The following is a 19,485-nucleotide window of genomic DNA, read 5'->3' as shown; positions in this document are numbered from 1 at the left end:
CACAGACCCACTGGAAGAGGAAATAAGATCAGTTCCCATCGCTGACACTGCTGGCCGTGCCAGGCAGTGCACTTAATCCTCACAACTCGGAGGCTGTTCTGTCTCCACTTCACGGATGGTGGAAATGAGGCTGAGTGACGTGACTTACCTGAGGTCCAAAAACGGTGGAATCAAGATTCAAACCAAAGCCTTCTGACTCCAGAGCTGGGGCTGACTGAATTCAATAAGTATTTATTGAGTGTCTATTATGTGCTAGATATTTAGACACTTCAGAGAACAAAACCAAAAGCCCTGCCCTCGTAGGGCTTACAGTCTAGCACTTACCGCCAGTTAACCTGCAGGCTACCTGGAGCCCCGGGCAAGTCACCGCACCTCTGTGCCTCGGTCCTCAGCTGCCCCATGGGAGAATAAGTAGACCTGGCACAGATGTGAATCACGTGCCTTGCTGTCCTGCAGATGCCAAACTGCCTCCCCACAACCCACCACCCAGACAGCAGATAGGGCTGGAAGTTGATTTTGAATGATAAAGTACAATGGAGGGAGGGCAGAGGGGCTAAGCCTAGCTGTCTGGGGTGCTGTGGTGGTGGTGGGCTGGCTACACAAACTGCTGCTGCTGCTGCTGCTTCTTGGTGGCTGCCTTGCTGGCAAGGTCCTTGGCCTTCTCTGTAGCTGCCAGTGCCGTCTCCTTTGCCTTCTCCTTGGCTTCCTTGGCTGTCTCAACAAGTGTTTTGGAAGGCGCCTCGCCTGTCGTGAAGGGCAGGCGGCTGGCTTCAGAGGATGCCTGAAAGACCAACCTCATTTCCCTCCCCCATGCCACTGACCTCCCCTGGGCCAGGCTCCACTAAAAAGGTTGTATTCACCCTCTCCACTAAAAAGGTTGTATTCACCCTCCTCCCAACCCCAGTATAGACAAGAAGTCCCAACTCAGAGCAGGGCAATGACTGACCCAGACTCCACACCTGCTAGGCTGAATGAGCCTCGCCCTACGAGGAATCTCCACATACCCAGAAACTCACCTTGTAGCTTCGCCAAGATATATTCAAAACCCTTCATAGTCTTGGTCACATTACTTTTGAATCGGGCAAGACCAAATTCCTGCCATAAGATGAGAAGGGGAAGGATACTGAGTTGCCCATTGACCCCAGCCCAGCCCCAATACCGAAAGCACTGGGTCCCAGGGCCCCAACAGCCCCAACAACACTGCTTACCTGGACAGCTCTGGAGACACCAAATAAGCTAGAGGAGACCCAGGCTTCCCGGCGGATTTCGGTCCAGCCACTGTTGTCAGAGTTCACACAGTAAACACATCGTTCCTCCACCACCTATGCAGAGAGGCCAACCACAACCGTGGAAGAGTCTTTCATTTTGCCAACTTGCACATAAATTTGACTCCCTGTCTCTTTTCATGAGGCGAAGCGATACAATGAAAATCCATTCCTTCCCCTGACTGCACCACCAAGTGGCACTGACAGAGCACAAAGCCATAAATAAGGTCATTTTGCTCTCGAAAACTTCTCTTCTGACCCTTAAAACTGAAGGCAAAAGGTCTCTTAAGATCAACGAAGGGCCTTCCAGCCCGTCCTGCTCCTGGATTTTGTTTTATGCATCTATACACATGCAGTGTTTTAGTCGCCTTCCACCGACTGCAGCTCTGGAGCTTCCTGACAGTCCAAATAAAAACACTGGCCCGGCACCGTGGCTCCCGCCAGTAATCTTAGCACCCTGGGAGGCTGCAGCGGGCGGATCACTTGAGGTCAGGAGTTCCAGACCAGCCTGGCCAACATGGTGAAACCTCGTCTGTACTAAAAATACAAAAATTAGCCAGGCGTGGTGGTGTGCGCCTGTAAACCCAGCTCCTCAAGAGGCTAAGGCACGAGAATTGCTTGAGCCTGGGAGGTGGCGGTGGCACTGAGGTGAGATGATGCCACTGCACTCCAACCTGGGCGACAGAGTGAGACTCTGTCACCAGAAAAAAAAACAAAAAACAGAAAAAAAAAAAGAAACAAAGAAAAGCACTCCCTCCCCCACTCAGCATCACTCCCGTGAGTCCAACACATATCTGTGCCCTGTACCCGATGGGAGCGACAACGAAGTAAGATAGGTACCCTCCCCTACTGTATGAATGAGTCAAAGGACAGGTCCAGAGAGGATGACCAGCTGAAAAGAAGAAAATCTGAGGTCATACTCTGCAGCTGTCAACCCTCAGTAACCCAGACCTGCCTCAGACCACAAAAGCTCCCTTATGGCTCTCTAGCCACATGTATCTGAGGAGCTATCTGGCTGGGAGGGGGGAGGGGGAGGTGCAGAATCACAGCAGGAGGCGTCTCACCATCAGCCGGGCGTGGTTGATGTTCCAGGTGAAGGTGGTCATGGTCTGATTCTGTGGGTCCACAATAGAGTCCTCCAGGATGTACACCGAGTGAGCAACATTGGCAGGAAACAGTCGCTCGGCCCAGCGGGGCATCCTGTTGGTCTTGGTCAGGAGTCGCCGGGACAGCAATTTCTGGTCAGGGGTCACCTCCCGGTGTACTATGTCTTCCGTCAAGACATGTTTGCTGCAGGTGTCAGGGTGAAGGTGACCCTCAGGAGCCTGCCCCTAAGAGATTGCCCGAGGGGATTCCCATTTGGAGTCTCCGGGCCTAGAGAGGCCACGTCTTCCTGTAACCTTGCAGGGTGGTAAGTGCTATGGTTCAGACCAGAGTCAAGGGCCCATCCCAGGGCAAATTCCAACTCCCGCCATCTGACTGACCTGGATTCCTGCCTTCTAGCAGCAATGGACCTCATGATTTATTGCACCCCAGGTAAGCGCCATGGGCAGAGGAACAGGATTTCCAATCCCAAGATCCCTCCCAACTCCCATACTGCCGCCTCTTCTTGTCTCACCACACTGAGCAAAGAATCTTATATTAAACTCTGAAGCAAACCACCGCCCAGGCCCAACCTCCCTTCAGGACCTTGCAGGCCTGGCCTGGCCGCTTCCCCAATAAGGTCTACGTAGGATTCGATGTCGAGTCCTTCCTGGTCCCATTACTTGGGGATTACCCATACTTCGATCTCCAAATAGCGAGATGGCGAAGTTTTGCTCTTCCAAATACCACGTACCTATAGGGATTCGGGTACCGCTGCCAGAAGGCGGCGAATACTTGGTCCCAGGAACTCCGGAGCACGCTCTGGCCCAGGAAATACTTCACCATCGTCCCGGCCGGAGCGGGCTCAGCACCCGCGGAGCATCAGGGGTGCGGAGCCTGGGAGGCACGCGGGGGCCGGGCCGGGCCGGGGCTCGGCGCACACCCGCCGCCAGGCTCGTAGCTCAATCACCACCGCACCGCGCCCAAGCAGCTGCTGCCGCCGCCGCCATAAGTTGTCCGGCCGCGCGCTACTTCCGGCGCAGTCACACTGTAGCAACCGCTTCCGGCGCCCGCGCCACGTGACCTTGCGGCCCCGCCCCCTCGCCCTCTCGCCCCCTCCCGCGGGAGTCGCGGCGCTGCGGGTAGGAGCCGGGTTGCAGGAGACCCCGGATTCGGTTGGGATTCCCAGCCAGAACGGAGCTTAAGCCGGGCAGGCGAGCGAATGACGGAGTAGCGAGCTGCACGGCGGCGTGCTGCGCTGTTGAGGACGCTGTCCCGCGCGCTCCCAGGCCGCCCCGGGGTTTGGGGTCTTCGAAAGATAATCGGCGCCCGGAGCCGAACAGCGGGGGCACACGGGGCGCTGCCGAAGTGCAAGGCCACGGCCAGAGCTCGAGCTCGACGCGCTGTCTCGAGTCGTAGGTTGGCGCCGTTTGGGGTCGGGGTCGGAGGCTTGGGCGCTGCCTGGGCCGAGCGGAGATCGGGGTTTGCCTCCCGTCCCCGCTCAGGACCCTGACGTGGCTGAAGCGGCCCCGGGAGCATGAGCGGGCAGCGCGTGGACGTCAAGGTGGTGATGCTGGGCAAGGAGTACGTGGGCAAGACAAGCCTGGTGGAGCGCTACGTGCACGACCGCTTTCTGGTGGGGCCCTATCAGAACGTAAGTGCATCCGGAGGGGCCCGGCACGGTGGGCGGAGGGGTGGGGGGGCGGTAATCTGCACCTATGGCTCGGATCTCTTCCCTCTCGTTGCAGACCATCGGGGCCGCCTTCGTGGCCAAGGTGATGTCGGTCGGAGACCGGACTGTGACATTAGGTATTTGGGTAAGTCCCCTGGGCATCTATTCTTGGGAGACTCATCCCTGAGGAGGTGTAGGTCCTTCCTATTACTGGTTGATTTGTGGCCTCATAGACCCGTTTCCTTATCTGAAATAGCGGGTTCTGGAGAACATGGCCTTAAGTTTGACTCAAGCCTTACTCTTTAGGACACAGCAGGCTCTGAGCGCTATGAGGCCATGAGTAGAATCTACTATCGGGGTGCCAAGGCTGCCATCGTTTGCTATGGTAAGGGCGGGGGGGTTCTGGCCTGTCCCACAAGAAGAGATGGGTGCCAGGCTAGCCAGAGAACAGCCCTTGACCAGTTGGTTGTGTCTCCTGCATGCCGCACACCAAGACCTCACAGACAGCAGCAGCTTTGAGCGAGCAAAGTTCTGGGTGAAGGAACTGCGCAGCCTAGAGGAGGTAGGTGAACAGACCTCACTAGAAGACTAGGGGCTGGGGTTCTGTTGGTCTGTGGGGGTGACCCTTGTCTTCTGTCTCAGGGCTGCCAAATCTACCTTTGTGGCACCAAGAGTGACCTGCTGGAAGAAGACCGGAGGCGTCGACGTGTGGACTTCCATGACGTCCAGGACTATGCAGACAGTAGCTGCTCCTCAGCCCTTTGGGGGGGTGGGAGTGTGTGGCTGTCTGGGTGGATCACAGAAAATAGGGACTGCCTTGGCTGCCAGGGCAAGGTGCTCTAGGAGGTCTTTCTGGCCTCCTTGAACTGTGGGGTCCAGGAGACTGCCTGAACTGCTAGCCCTCCCTTTTGTCTGTTTATCTAATTCTCAGGTATGAGGCTTTAGTCACTTTTCTTTACAGATATCAAAGCTCAGCTCTTTGAAACATCCAGCAAGACAGGCCAGAGTGTGGGTGAGTGCTGTGCTGGGGCCTCACAGCAGGAACACACAGGGGCACCAGAGGAAGCTGAATAGGGCACAGAGGGCTGGGTCACTGGGAGATCCCAGGGCTACTGGCATTGGGCCCTCACTGATCATCATTTTTCCTGCCAGACGAGCTCTTCCAGAAAGTGGCAGAGGATTACGTCAGTGTGGCTGCCTTCCAGGTGATGACAGGTGTGTGCTTCCCCAGCCTTTATGGAGACTTACTCTAGGCCCACAGCATCTTGCCCCTTTCCTGAGTTACCTGATCCCAACAGAATGGTGCTGAGCTGCCACCTCTCTCTTTGACAGAGGACAAGGGCGTGGATCTGGGCCAGAAGCCAAACCCCTACTTCTACAGCTGTTGTCATCACTGAGTCAGCACTCACCTGGCCTGGGGGAATTAAAGGAATTCCCCAGAAGGGCTGGACCCAGCTCCTTTCTGGGCTTGGGTAGTCAAATGTCTGAGCTACCCCAGGTCCTCCTGTCAGCAGAGGTGGCGCCTGCCTGTGCTGGCCCATAGAACGGAGACAGCATTGGGCTGACTGTGGGCATGAGGAGGGATAAGGGCTGATTTGGACCCCAGGCTTCTGCCCTGGACAGCACTTGTGTCTGCAGATTATTTAAGTGGCTTCTGATCTGTAAATAAAATGAATGCACTGTGAATCACACCCAGCCCCTTTCCCTGCTGTGTGGATTGGGTGTCAAGACACCTAGTTCTTTCTGGGGCCACCTGGCTGGCCTCACTGCTTATGTTAAGGCTCCTCCCAACTCTCATTTTCCTTTGGAAAACAAGACTTTTCTCCCCAGGGTTACTGAGATACTGGGGCTGGGGTAGTACAAAGCTCACAATTCCTTCTGAGTGCTGAAAAGAGTGCATGAGTTGCTTCAAAATAAAAGGGTCAAGCATTCCTACTTCAGACAGGTTGGTCTGACTGGCTCTACTGCATCTGTCATGTTTGGGACCCTATGTCAGACCTGTGACTCAGGTTCTGAACTTCCCAGTGACATCCTACAGTGTGGTTTAACGGTAGGAAAGTTCTAAGTTCTGTAAGCCAGAAAGGTCTAATGGACCCAGATTTGGTTCCAATTCAGCTGCTAATTTAGACTTAAACTCTCACCTTGAGTTTCTCATCTGTAAAATAAGGTGACTCCTGTGCAGCCCAAGCATTGTGAAGTGAAGAGTAATTCTAGTACTAAATGTTTTTCCCAATCTTCCCAAGCACTTCTTGCTGAAAGGGCAGGAAGTTCAGGACTAGGTCACAAAGGGAAGCAAACTCCAAGTTTTCCCCAGTCTTAAGCCTTGAAGATCCAGATATTTCTGAGGAATCAGGTGTTATTGTAAACAGGGCTGACACTTGCTATTCAACCAGAAGGAAATTTATTGCAGCCCTTTCCGGTATGGAGGGTGTGGCCCCAGGCCAGGGGCTTTGCCTTATAGTTTATCCTCTGCCTCTGCTTTCCTGCCTTTATTTAGGCCTGGGCCGAGTCCTCTGCAGTGGCCAACAACTGCCTTGGAAGACTGTATAACTTAGCCAACATGGACAGACTCACTCAGAAAGTGCTTTGGTTCCACTTCCTTTTTAAAAACCAATTCCTCAAACTGCCCTTCCTTCATGAGTGATGGGGCTTCCTGTGGAGGCAGACTGAAACTGACACCAGCCACTCCCAACAGGAGAGAAAGAGGCTTGGGCAGCCCTGTGGCTGCTGGGAGGAAACACACTACTCCCATGGCGTGCATAGGTAGGGCTTAGCTCCACAGTATCCCTGCCCCCACTGCACCGGGTACTATCTCGGGCTGGCTTCTGCTCTCACCCCAAACAATCCTCCCTCCTGTTAGACTACAACTCCCCACAGCCAATAAAACAAAACACAGGGCAAGGGCCATATATGAGTAAAGTTAAACTTTACTTTACAGTAAATTTTTTTCTATATACAAAGAATTACAGTACATGTTTATGGGGACTCCTAACACAGGGCTCCCCTCTTTTTCACTAGGAGTTTCACTTACAGCTGACAATCTATGGGGGCGGGGGGGGGGGGGGCAAAAAAACAATGATGGACCTTGGCTGATCCCCCCAACCCCTTTCTTAACAATATAGATAGATGTCTATCAGCTTGCCTCTTTGCCAAGACCTAGGAGGCGGCTCTGCCATGAGCTGCTGTGTGCTGCCCTCCCCACCTTCAGCACACTGATCTACACACACACAGGTAGCACCCACCTCGATGAGACCGCCTTGCTCTGGCCTGCCCCAACCCTGGAAGTTGAAAACACTAGAACCATTTATTTCTGCTTCTACTCTCTGTGCCCATCTCTTGTCCACAAAACTTTGCTTAACTTCCAGGACCTTACACCTGAAGCCCCACAATAACCTGGTGTTTTGAAGGTCATGGGAAAGCAGCTCTAGAGAAGGAACCACATAAGCAGAAACAGCGCATGTTAAACTCGAAACACTTCTTCCGAGGTTGTGGATTTCTAGTTTAATTATTTCCACTTCCTTAGAAAGTATTACCCTTAATCTTCATAAGCAGTAGAGGTGCTTCCGTGAGTGGAAGAGGTAGAGAGGGGCAGAAGGGAGCTGAGGAAGACCCAACAACCAGAGCTCTCTAACCTGCTCCAGGCAGTGTGGACGGAGGCTATGGACAAGGTGGCCCCAGCCCTGAGAAACTCAATGGCCACCTTCACCTGGATACAGGATCTCTTCCACCTCTGGATTGCACTGGGCCACTCCAGGGTTGGGTGCAGGCTTCACTGAGGATCTTCCTTCTCCCCACTTTTAACAAAGCCTCAAAGCAACTTTTCTACATAAAATCTCCTCCCAAACAGGAACCCGGGTTTCTTGAGCTGCCAGTCCCTCAACCCTTGGCAGTGCTTATTTATACCGTGAAATTAGCACCATCATTACGTTTTTTGTGTGTGTACAAAACAATGGTCTATTCTTATTTCAATTTACACTATAGCAGCCTCTGGCCCTGTTGCACTGGCCCTAGGAAGCTCAGCTGAGAACTAACTGGTCATAGCCAATGACAGCCTCCCACAGCAGCTACCAAGCAGTGACCTGGAATGTCTACACATGGAACCGCTCAAATGAGACTCAGCAAAAAAGGGGCTGGAGGCAGCTCCTTCTCTGCCATGATCTCAGAGAGGCTGGGACACTGGGCTCCTCTAACCTGGCTGACAAACCCCAAGAGGATGACAGTATCATTTTTAAAACCTTAGGAAAATCTGCCTTATAGGAACTAAGGGTAAAACCTATCCAAGTTTCACACTGTCCTCATTACTCCCTATGGGGGAAGCTGCAAGGACCAAACCTTCTGCCATTCTGTTCTCAGGAGGCAACATTAGAATTACAACCTGGGAGTCCAGCTCCAGTGAGCAGACAGTGCCGAGCCTGGGAAGGATCAACAGGATGTTTCATGCCCTGACCATAGTGTGGGGTGAAGAATGTAAAGAATAAAATAACTATTTTCATCAATGCTAAAGATTTGGTTCAGAAGACGGTCAACACAGTGATTTAAGTCATCTCAAACTCAGTAACAGGGTAAAGCAGACGTTTAAAAATGAGGATGTGTCTGTATCAATGACAGCTATTTAGCTATTAGACTGGGTTGGCTCCAGCAAGAGAAGCAAATGAGGCTTTGAATGTAAATTTCAACATTTTTCATAATCTTTTTCTGACTTAGCAGGGCTAGGAAATGTATTGGCTTTCTAGCTACCTATGGAGCATTTCAACCTTTGCCTTGTCCCTGGAAAAGGCTTCCTGGGGAGCTGGCTCCAAGGCAAACACTCTTGAGATCTCAATTTCCAAGCACATACCCAAATACCATCCTGCATAAGGACCAGAAGTTTTCTAAGATGAAAGATTTCCTTTTCACTCCAATTCACATCCCCTTGGAAAAGGGGTCTTATTACAAGTTTCAGGAGACGTCCCACAGGGCTGGCAAGGCCACTCCCTCCCCACCTTCATCCAAGAGTCACATTTCCTAACAGTTGTTCTGACTCTGCTTCTAATTGGATAGTGACTGCTTTCATGATTTTAACAATCTAGTATCAGATGCTGCCATTGGTGGGTCCAATAGATCAAATTTCTAGTTTCCAATGGTTTTCCAGTTTCCATTCAATGGCCCTTGAAGGAAGCCCAGATGTCCATCCATTCAGATGAAGAACTGCTCCCCAAAATGGCTCAGAAGCTGTTTTCCCAGGCAGGTCTGGAATGAAGCCTCCAGTGAATGGCGGAGAATGGAAAGAACCGAAACAAAACCACAAAGCAGCCAATCATGGCCCCTTTCCCTTACTCCCTCCTGTCCTGTGAGACATCTAGACTGCTGTCAAGTTGATTACCTACCAAAGCCTACTTTAGAGAAGCTACTTGAGGATCAAACTTCTCCACTGAAAATTTTTACATGGCCTGCACGCCCTCCCCCCCGCCCCACCCCAAATTCACAGTTTATTTCATGAAACAAAGAGCTACGGTAATTTAACACACAACATAGTGAAAGGAGACTCTGACAGTGCAGTGCAGATATCTTTTTCTGATCACAACTACAGATGACTGGAGAGAAAAGGGCACAGGACTGGCACCAAGCAAACCCTACTCATATGACCTAAAAGATTAGGGAAAGGGACCTACTAGCTGCAGTTATATACTTATTATTCTCACACATGATAAATACTTAATATAATGAACTTTAATGTTCTGGGTGAATTTCTTTAAAAATATCTTTTTCATGGTTTAAAATTCTTTTAAAAGAAAATAAGATGCTTTACGTTTTCTCTTCCTTTTGAACAAAGAGCTTTTCCTCTTTGATGATGTGGGAAGAGAGAGAGGATGAAAGGGGAGAACTAGGCAGGTGGAATTCACAGAGGAGATTCCGAGGTCTCAGTGAAATGCAGGGATAGGCCCCTAAACTCAGGACAGCCCTGCCCAGCCTCGTCCCTCTGCCTGAGTTCAAGTGTCTCAACCTCAGAGACAGACTTTGGGAAATAAAAGCAGATTCTGTTTTTAATCTTTAGATAAAGCGCAAATGCTTCTATAATAACTATTGTTCCCACTGTGGAATTGATGGGAGTAACCTCAATAAGAACTTGAGGAAATTGGGACCAAATACGGAATCCTGTTGAGAACGTGAGAGCCATAACTAAGAGATAATGGCCAGGAGACGTTAGGGCCAGGGGATGGCCTGCTGGCTAAGTTGGCAAAGCAGAGAGGTAAACATGTTGGTCTAAGGACAAAGGAGGGGTAGGTAAGTGGGAGGAAACTAGCCAAACAGTACTTACTGTTGGCAGTCTGTGAGCTGGGTGAATGGTAGGGCAGGGTAGCACCAACAGATTTCCCAGCCCTTGGGCCCCAGCTCAGGGCAGCAGTAACAGATAATCAGCAGTTATTAGGAGTCATCTCTTAGCCTGGACGTTGCTCTAAACATCACCTCTCACCAGTCTTCAGGGAAGGGTTCTGGCTTGCCTTTGAGCTAAGTCAGCAGGCAGGTGCTCTTCATACAGAGCACAGCAATTCTCAGGGAGGCGAAGAAGAGGACTCCCTCCACTCAGGAGGGAAAAGGATCGGGGAAAAGAAGTTTCCCATCAGGAGCTGGTACTCTTCCTGAAGCTGGTGTGTCTAGCTCAGAGCTTGCCAGAGATTCCCTATGTCCACTGCCCGAGGCTCTGAAATCTGAAAGCACCTGAGTGTTTTAGGGAAATAGGGATGGGGTGGATTCATGTACAAAGAGAAAAATAGGTAGAAACAAAAGCAAAGAAAGAGAAGCTTGCCAAATGCCTTCTTCCACTGCTGGAAATCTACATTCGCACAGAGCCCAACTCCCCCCGACCACCTGCTCCTCCAAGGAGTGATCTTCAGACTCTGCACAGCCCAGACAAACGCAGCAGCGGCTACCCCAGCCAACAGCCTCGCTTGGCCTCAATGCAGCACCCTTCCATCTATAGAGGAGACCTCTGTGAGTGTGCGTGCTTGCACACGCACCCATGCACATCCCAGCCAAGAGACACTTCCTCAACATAACCACTTCTGGTGCCACAAAGGACATTTCAAACTGAGTCTAAAACTCCAAAGCCCCTCAGCACTTCCTGTTACTTCCCGGTCAAAGGTTCCTGAAAGCCTTGGAATCCAGGCTCACAGGGATGAGGCCTGATTTACCTCTGTATCTCTCATCAGTGACTAGCACCCGGCCTAGAACACGTGAATGCTCAGGAAATCGCCACTGATTTGAAAGAACACCATTTTCTCCCAAGGGTTCCTAGCCCCTCAGTGGGGGCTCTGTCTGGTTGGGGAAATCGCTTTGAGAGCCCCTATACCTTCCAACCTGACCAGCGGAATTGAATTCCATACTTGACTCCAGAGTGGACTTTTTATTTCACGATGACCATGTGGAAAAGTTGGGGGAAAGAGACCCAAGTCTGTCTGTCTCCTTGGTTGGGGCCCACTGGATTTTCAAACATGGTTCACACAACCATAAGCCCCCACTGGCTAATGTCACAAGAGTTCTGAGTGTTGGGATATGAGGAAAGAATAACAGTGGGAAAGTGTTGGGGGCAGATCTGGTTTTTCTTAAAGGGAGAAAGAAAGAAAAGATTTCCCCTCCCCAAATGGTACCCTGGGGGCATCTTGTTTGTTCATGTGACATTGATTGGTATTACTTCTGTTCTGATTCTGCACACTTGTGAGTGGAAGGAGCCTGGTTAAGAGCTGGAAGTGTATTTTGCTCTGGTTTGGGGTCTTGCCCTCTTCCAAGAGACCAGCAAGTCTGTGCCAATGTCTGTGTGCTCCCAGGAGACCAGCAAGACTGTGCCAGTGTCTGTCCAGCCACTATGGGCCAGAGCCCTGCCCGTGAGGAGGCTTTTCCCAGGGCCCAGGGACTTTGCTCTGTGGTTACCAACTTCTTTTCTTCAGTGGGGAGGGAGGCTGGGGCCTTCCCGAGAGACCTAAAGGACTGCCCACTCCTGGCGGCAAGTGCAGGTAGTTGCTGGCCTCCGACCATCTGCTTCGCCTGCTTCACCAGGCCCGGGACTTGGCTAAGAGGCCCTGGGGTCTGCTCAGTCCCTGCAGGAGCTCTTCCTGAGGCCTGAGTTGTTGGCTCATATAAAAAAGCCTTGGCAGGAGGCTGAGAAAGAAGTCTGGCCTGGGTGAATGATTTAACAGCTTGCCAGGGGTCCTCTGAATGGGCTGCTACTTTCCCAGATGTCTGAAGAGGATCTGACACACTGCCTTTCTCAACAGCTCTCGGCATATGCCCCAGACCTTTGCTGGCAGGCCATGAACTCGACTCCAACACTGGCATCTTCTCATCAGCCTGTGGTGTGACCTCATGAGGTGAAGCTGCCCGCTCCTTCTGGCGAGGAGTTAGGTCTATGAGATCCATCACCAAAGCAGCTCTATTTTTTGACTGAGTATTCTGGTCCACAGGCCTCAGTGCTTTTTCTTTAGCTACAAGGGTCTGGACCACAGCTGACAGTACTTTCTCAGGAGGCGGGAGTCTCTGGGACAAAGAGGCATGGGGTTTGTCAGGGGGCCTGTCTGAAGTCTGGGGTTTGGGACTGCTGGTAATGAGCAGTCTGTCTGGCGGCGGAAGTCTCAGGCCAGTGGGAACTGGGGTTTTCTCCAGTGACTGGGGCCTTGGGCTGGCAGCACCTATGGATTTATCCAGCCTTGGGTCAGCCGTCCCCAGAGGTCTTTCCAGTGGTTGGGACCTGACTGAGGGTGAGGAGCTTGGGCTGGTCACTGGAGAGGGTTTGTCGCTTAGCTGGGGTCTTGGTCCTGCCACTGCTGGTTGCCTGTCCAGTGGCCTCTGGCTGCAAACCAAGGATTGGGATTTGGTCCCTGACCCAGCAACGTCTCTGACCTTATCTAAAGGTTGGGACCTGGAGTCAGTTCTCTCAAGAGGTCTTTCAGGTAGCAGTGGCCTCTGACAAGTCCCTGCCAGAGCTTTTTTGGAGAGCGACAGCGTCTGGTTGGTGTCAGCAGGAGGTTTATCTGACATTTTGGGTGCCTGAGCAGCCATTCCTGTTGATTGCTCTGCCAGGTGAGTGCTTGGCCCTGGAGGCAGCGGTACTGGGGGAGGCACATACTCACGGATCTCCCCAGGTTCCAGAGGATTGGGCCCACAGGGGTCATGTTCAGTACAAGACAGACGCCCATCCAGTTTGGAAATGAAAAGCATCCCTTCTCGATGCTGCTTACAAAAGGAGCTGGGGCACATCTCACAGAAGGAGGCTGCTTCCTTCCCACAGATGTCACACTGATGCCACGGACATTCCCATTTCCCTGAAAACACAGAAGTAAAACAAAAGTTTAGGAAAAAAGAGATATATATCACATGGGCCATGGCTATGCTACAGTCCGAACATGTGGATGATGACCTTCCTTCACACTGCCCCTGGTTCAGAGAGCTTATGCCACTCACCAGCCACCTCTTGCCCCAGAATTCCAGCTTCTTTTTCTGCACAGAATACATAAAGTAACAGCGAATTATCAAATAGCAACTACTATCAACTAAATATACAAGCAGAGGAGTAAATCGGTATTTCTATGACTATTTCCAGCAAGGAGGTGGGGGGCAGGGACAACATAAAGTTTCTTTTACATGAAACTTAAGATACTACTTTCATATTTTTGCAATCTCCATTTGTACTATACAGCTTTGAAATAAGCAACTCAAAGAGAAACATCCTGGCTATTTAGATTCCTGCTTATTTGCTTATTAACAGTAATAGAAAAGATATAAAATTAGGAAAAATGGAAGATTTACCTTTGTTCTAAGTCTTGAGACCAGCACAGCAGATTATATGTTGTTTACATGGAATCAGTAGAAAAGACCCAAAGCTGACCTAAGCTTTTATCTGCCTCCCCACATTTCATGAAACCTGAGTCTTGGACCAGGGACAGTGTTTCCACCTTCAAATCAACTACACCAGCTCCCACTCCTGGCACATAGGCAAGACTGGCTCGATCACAGCCTGTGCCAGTGACGACCCTGAGCAGTTGATTCTGAAACAATTCTACTTCCTGGCACTGACAGGTCAATGTGATGGCCTTGCCCTCATTCTATCTCAGTTTCTTTTACTTCATGACTCTGTCCAATATACACTGAAGGAAAGCCAATTTGGAGACAAATTCCTTTTACTTATACCCCAAAGTTCTTAACCTTCTGCAATTCTTGGAAGCAGGTCACTAGTAATGTATAATCTCCTCACCCTGGAACAGCTCCCTACTGGTTTCTCTTTTTTTGTCCATTAAAATAGATGGCATATCCAAATCCCTAAAATCCTCTAACCCTAAATCACTACTCAAAGGTTCTCAATTTCTTCAACTACAAATTTCCTGGGTACCACATCCACCTGAGCAGCTTTCTCATGTATTAACTGATATAATCACATCTCCTTTAGAGGAAAACAGTCTACTCTGCATGGGGGGAGACCACACTAGGCGTAGGGGAGCAAGGTAGAAAGTGCTAAAATGGTGGCAATCCATCTCTCAGTGACTAGAACCACCTAAAGGCTTTAATATGTCAATCTTTCTTTCTCTAGAAAGGCAACATGATTGAATAGTCTTGGAGTAAAAAACCCAGCTCTCAATCCAGCTCCTGGATCTATGTGTGAAATGTCACTTCACCTATCCTAATTCTGTTTCTTCACATGCACTATGGAAGAAAACCAACCATTATGGGTTGCTAGGGGGATGAAATAACATAAATGTAACTAAAGGACTTGAAACACATCAAGTGCATTGCTGTTCCATTCTTCATAACTAAGAATTCTAAGCCTTTGTTTTCTGAAGGGGTGGCCTGCCCCTCCACACCTGTGGTGCCGTTAGGTGGAGGCAGAGACTTGAGAAAAAGAAATAAGACACAGAGACAAAGTATAAGCGGGGTGAGGGACCGGCTCAGCACCCACAGAGGACCCAGCCGGCACGGTCTCTGAGTTCCCTCAGTATTTATTGATAATTATCTTTGCCATCTTAAGATAAAGAATTCTTGGGACAATAGGATCATTTTTAGGGAGGGAAATTGCTTGTGGCAGTAAGACTGACAGGGGAAAAGAAGAGATCGGCCTGTTACTGTGTCTATATAGAAAGAAGTAGACATAAGAGACTCCATTTTGTTCTGTATTTGAGATGCTGTTAATCATGACCCTACCTAGCCTTGTTTGAGTGCAATTAACAGCATCTCAAATACAGAACAAAATGGAGTCTCTTATGTCTACTTCTTTCTATATAGACACAGTAACAGGCTGATCTCTTTCTTTTCCCCACAGTTTTCATTATTTCCAGAATGAGAAAATAGACCATAGCCCTCAAAATTATGCAAGGGAAGACCAAATGGCACTTTCTTCAAGGCTGATGCACATGGCATGAGACCCTGAGTATGATGGAGAGAATGGATTTTGGCACCAACCTGCTGGTCGCTTAGTCAGATTGAGACAGTCTGCATGGTAAACTTTTGGGCAGCCTGGCTTCTTGCAGGAGACGAGCTGGCCGGCATCACCACAACTAAAACACTCATCTTCCCGCTCCTTTGTGATTTCACCCTGGGTCCTGCGCTTCCCCTGTTGCTTCTTCTTGAATTTCTTTGACTTTTCTTCCGTGGCAATGGGTTGATTCTACAGGTCAGATATTGAACAGTCAGCATTCTGTCAACACATTAGTACCAATCTTAACCAGGTTAACTATCCTCTCTGAGCCTCATTCTCTTCTCTGGGAAAAGCGATTGTCATGAAGATAAAATGCAGGAAAGGTACCTGGTACATCACAGATACGTAGCAATAATTACCACTTTTGTATCAACTACTCCTGCCACCTGAACAAAACAGAAGACAAAAATCGTTGTGTTTTTGCTGATACATAAGGCTGGTGTTAAATGTCATGCCTTTTATAAGTTTTATTAACTAATTATTTTATTTTTCGAGACGGAGTCTTGGTCTGTTGCCTAGGCTGGAGTGCAATGGCGTGATCTCGGCTCACTGCAACCTCCGCCTGCTAGGTTCAAGCAATTCTCCTGCCTCAGCCTCCTGAGTAGCTGAGATTACAGGCGCCCGCTGCCACGCCTGGCTAATTTTTGTATTTTTAGTAGAGACTGGGTTTCAGCATGTTGGTCAGGCTGGTCTCGAACTCCTGACCTCATGACCCGTCCGCTTTGGCCTCCTAAAGTGCTAGGATTACAGGTGTGAGCCACCACACCTGGCCAAAGTTTCACTTTTATATTTGTCTACTTCCAAAACTAAAGAAGACTTCTGTGTGTGTGTAAACATGCCTATTTCTCGTTCATTCAACAAAGCATAACTGAACTTACTATGAGCAATGTGTTAAGACACAAAAAAGTTAATTCATGGTCCCTGCCGACAACAAGACTATGCATCAAGTCAAATTAGCTTCATGTGCACTACTCCTAAGACAGACCCCGGAAGAGCCAGCAGATGTCCTCTCTTTGTTCCCTGCAGCCCACCCTTGGTCACCAAATCTTCTTATCACAATCTTCATTTTAACCCAGAAACATCTAGGACCAATCTGTAAGGCTTAATGGAGGTCCATCCTATTCTGACAGACCAGTGTCTACACTAAAAGCACACAGTGATCTCTCATTTCTCAGTTTCTGCTCTAGCATCTACCTCTCACTGACTCCTGTGAAATGCTATCCTATGCAGACATCGAGGACGCAGAAACTGACATCTGCAGTACACTTAACACCACTAAGTACGGATTAAACTCAGTTACTGTTTTAACTTATAGGAAACAAGTTAACAAACATCTCAAGGAACAATAACGTTAAACCAACAAAACTAAACAAAATCAAAATAAAACCCAATATAATATAGAGGTGATTCTCCTTATTTAACAAGATTTGAAAACGATCATTGAGTGCTCTTCATTTTCACACTATTGATCAAAATTATTTACTCTTTTCTGGCCGGCCGCAGTGGCTCACGCCTGTAATCCCAGTACTTTGGGAGGCCGAGGCAGGTGTATCACCTGAGGTCAGGAGTTTGAGACCAGCCTGGCCAACATGGTGAAACCCCGTCTCCACTAAAAATACAAACAATTAGCCAGGTGTGGTAGCAGGCACCTGTAATCCCAGCTACTCGGGAGGCTGAGGCAGGAGAATCACTTGAACCTGGGAGGTGGAGGTTACAGTGAGCTGAGATCACGCCATTGCACTTCAGCCTGGGCAACAGAGTGAGACTCCGTCTCAAAAAAAAAATTATTTACTCTTTTCTTACTGGTAAGGCTTCTATGTTAATTTGCATTTTTCAGTTTTTAATGCTGAGCTTCACAATCAAAAAGGCATATGGAACATACTCAATTGAAGTCACTACATAGTTTATTTGCCATCAAAATTAAACCTCTATTTTCATGATGCTATTACTTATGATAGAGGAATCTTGAAGCATCCAGATGTTCATCTAGTATGTCCATCCATTATATAAAAAAATTAAGACAGTCACTAAAAATGATCAGCAAGGACTTAAAAAAAAAAAAAAATATGAGGGCCGGGCATGGTGGCTCATGCCTGTAATCCCAGCACTTTGGGAGGCTGAGGTGAGCAGATCACGAGTTTAGGAGATCGAGACCAACCTGGCTAACACGGTGAAACCCTGTCTCTACTAAAAATACAAAAAATTAGCCAGGAGTGGTGGCGGGCCCCTGTAGTCCCAGCTACTCGGGAGGCTGAGGCAGGAGAATGGCGTGAACCCGGGAGGTAGAGCTTGCAGTGAGCCGAGATCATGCCACTGCACTCCAGCCTGGGCGATAGAGCGAGACTCCGTCTCAAAAAAAAAATAAAAATAAAAATAAATAAATAAATAAATAAGAAAAGGAGACTACAGACATGGAAATGATACTTAACAGTTACAGAATTAGAATAGAATTCAATTATTCAGAAAGTACACAGTAAAAAAACAGGAAGACACAACAATGCTTATACTTTGTTATAATGGTGAGATTAAGAGTGCTACTTTTATCTATGATGTTACACTACATTTCTGCAGATTTTTTGGTATCTTCAGAAAGAGAAAAAGTGAGAGAAAGACAGGGACAGACACAGATAAACCGAGTCCATGTGGCTTATTAGGAGATGTGAGATCAAGACGAGGGAGGTAACTAACCTTCTTTATAAGGTCCTATTTCACAGCATTATTAGTTAGAAAAGTATCACCAATTAAAGTCAGATGGCGCAAAACACTTCAACAACATCCCCAAAAACCTCTTATGTAATTGAATTGATCAGCTGAATGCTTAGTGAATTGCAAGTGGCCCTATCAACACCTATTCAATGTCATTAATTATTATTATTTTTTTTTTTTGAGAAGGAGTCTTGCAGTGGTGTGATAGATCACTGCAATCTCTGCCTCCTGGGTTCAAGGGATTCTCCTGCCTCAGCCTCCTGAGTAGCTGGGACTACAGGCACATGCGACCACGGCCCAGCTAATTTTTCTATTCTTAGTAGAGATGGGGTTTCACCATGTTGGCCAGGCTGGTCTCGAACTCCTGACCTCAGGTGATCCGCCCACCTCGGCCTCCCAAAGTACTAGGATTACAGGCATGAGCCACCATGCCTGGTTCAATGTCATTAATTTAAAGGAAATTTCTTCTTAAAATGAAGACTGCCCTAACACTGTTAGGGAGGGAGGACCGCACCACTAATCCCAAAGCAGAAGTCTGGAAGGGTGGTACCTTTGGCCTTACACCCAAGAAGCCACTGCAGTTCGGGGCTCCACATTTGCAAACAGTCTTTCCATTCCCAAGACATTCTAGGTTGTAGTTGAAGGTAAGTTCAGTGCCTGCATAAGAGACCGTGAAAATATTAATATCTGTGGTTTTAATTACATTATTTCTGTATTAATTACAAAAGATACCAACTCCCAAGAGAACAGATTAATTTTAAAAATAATTTTTAAAAAGGATTTAGCTCTAATCCTATATTTTAATAAATTCTAATCTTATTAATAATCAGCTCATACAATTTAATAGAGAAAACTTAAATAACTTAACAAGTAATATTTAAGATAACTCTTCCTACAGAGGTGTTAATTACCTCAAGTTGTTTTTCATTTGTTTATTAACCATTCAGATTCAAAATATGTTAATTCATTACCAAAACAAACAAAAAACAACTTATCAATGTGTCAGGCCCTGGGAATAAAAGTATGAGGAAAACTTGTTTATCTGTTCTCAGGTGAACACATGTTACCTGGCAGCACTCTGCAGAGGCATCTCAGTACAGAATAACACTAGAAATCTGTAGATTACAGACTGATTGTAGATCCAGTTATGTCACAGCCTTAGCAGGGTGATCTGAACCCTGAGCAGCCCATTTTAAAATGGAGAACTCTAACAAGCTTATTGAGACAATATGGCATAATGCACATAGCAGTTAATTTGTAAACTTTAAAAAAAGGTACTCAAATTAACAGACAAACTGTCTTCTTTCTGTCAAAGTCCA

General features: G+C 48.4%; 3 protein-coding genes across 24 annotated transcripts in view; 1 reads left to right on the top strand and 2 right to left on the bottom strand.

Moving 5' to 3' along the window:
* Positions 1-205: 205 nt before the first annotated feature.
* Positions 206-3,407, bottom strand: PRELID1 (PRELI domain containing 1). The gene is made up of 5 exons (XM_003900586.2): positions 3,103-3,407; positions 2,330-2,555; positions 1,209-1,322; positions 1,017-1,095; positions 206-744 (listed from the first exon to the last, which is right to left on the bottom strand). Exons 1-5 carry the CDS (start codon positions 3,192-3,194, stop codon positions 596-598), a joined length of 660 nt encoding a protein of 219 aa, XP_003900635.1. The 5' UTR covers positions 3,195-3,407; the 3' UTR covers positions 206-595.
* A 19-nt stretch (positions 3,408-3,426) lies between these two features.
* RAB24 (RAB24, member RAS oncogene family) lies at positions 3,427-5,711 on the top strand. 3 transcript variants are annotated; one of them, XM_009209636.2, is made up of 9 exons: positions 3,435-3,763; positions 3,854-4,002; positions 4,097-4,165; positions 4,327-4,405; positions 4,515-4,582; positions 4,663-4,762; positions 4,982-5,032; positions 5,173-5,235; positions 5,353-5,711. In XM_009209636.2, the coding sequence occupies exons 2-9, from the start codon at positions 3,886-3,888 to the stop codon at positions 5,415-5,417; spliced, it is 612 nt and encodes a 203-aa protein (XP_009207900.1). In that variant the 5' UTR covers positions 3,435-3,763; positions 3,854-3,885; the 3' UTR covers positions 5,418-5,711. The 3 variants fall into 3 exon arrangements, with proteins under 3 accessions (XP_003900634.1, XP_009207900.1, XP_009207899.1); XM_009209635.2 differs by having other exon boundaries at positions 3,435-3,767; XM_003900585.3 differs by having other exon boundaries at positions 3,427-4,002.
* A 1,218-nt stretch (positions 5,712-6,929) lies between these two features.
* NSD1 (nuclear receptor binding SET domain protein 1) overlaps positions 6,930-19,485 on the bottom strand; it is a 174,034-nt gene continuing 161,478 nt past the window's right edge. For 16 of the 20 annotated variants that reach the window (XM_021939986.2, XM_021939996.2, XM_021939987.2 and 13 more), the window contains 4 exons: positions 18,717-18,823; positions 15,445-15,649; positions 13,456-13,491; positions 6,930-13,316 (listed from right to left, as the gene is read on the bottom strand). In XM_021939986.2, the coding sequence (XP_021795678.2) occupies positions 11,689-13,316; positions 13,456-13,491; positions 15,445-15,649; positions 18,717-18,823 (1,976 nt within the window). In that variant the 3' untranslated portion in view covers positions 6,930-11,688. The remainder of the gene's footprint in view (positions 13,317-13,455; positions 13,492-15,444; positions 15,650-18,716; positions 18,824-19,485) is intronic. The other 4 variants (XM_021940002.2, XM_021939991.2, XM_021940001.2 and 1 more) reach the window with 1 other exon arrangement.

The sequence above is a fragment of the Papio anubis genome, chromosome 5 (assembly GCF_008728515.1).
Source record: "Papio anubis isolate 15944 chromosome 5, Panubis1.0, whole genome shotgun sequence".
Lineage (NCBI taxonomy): Eukaryota > Metazoa > Chordata > Mammalia > Primates > Cercopithecidae > Papio > Papio anubis.
This window is presented reverse-complemented; position numbering and strand designations above follow the sequence as displayed.

What these genes read in the sequence shown, in the direction of transcription:
- PRELID1 (XM_003900586.2), bottom strand. Translation starts at nt 3,194, where the DNA reads ATGGTGAAGTATTTCCTGGGCCAGAGCGTGCTCCGGAGTTCCTGGGAC. An exon ending in CGGTACCCGAATCCCTATAG is followed by an intron (nt 2,556 to 3,102) that starts GTACGTGGTATT and finishes TGACACCTGCAG; the next exon opens with CAAACATGTCTTGACGGAAG. An exon ending in GTGTCTCCAGAGCTGTCCAG is followed by an intron (nt 1,096 to 1,208) that starts GTAAGCAGTGTT and finishes ATCTTATGGCAG; the next exon opens with GAATTTGGTCTTGCCCGATT.
- RAB24 (XM_003900585.3), top strand. Translation starts at nt 3,886, where the DNA reads ATGAGCGGGCAGCGCGTGGACGTCAAGGTGGTGATGCTGGGCAAGGAG. An exon ending in CGTCCAGGACTATGCAGACA is followed by an intron (nt 4,763 to 4,981) that starts GTAGCTGCTCCT and finishes TTTTCTTTACAG; the next exon opens with ATATCAAAGCTCAGCTCTTT. An exon ending in CAAGACAGGCCAGAGTGTGG is followed by an intron (nt 5,033 to 5,172) that starts GTGAGTGCTGTG and finishes TTTTCCTGCCAG; the next exon opens with ACGAGCTCTTCCAGAAAGTG.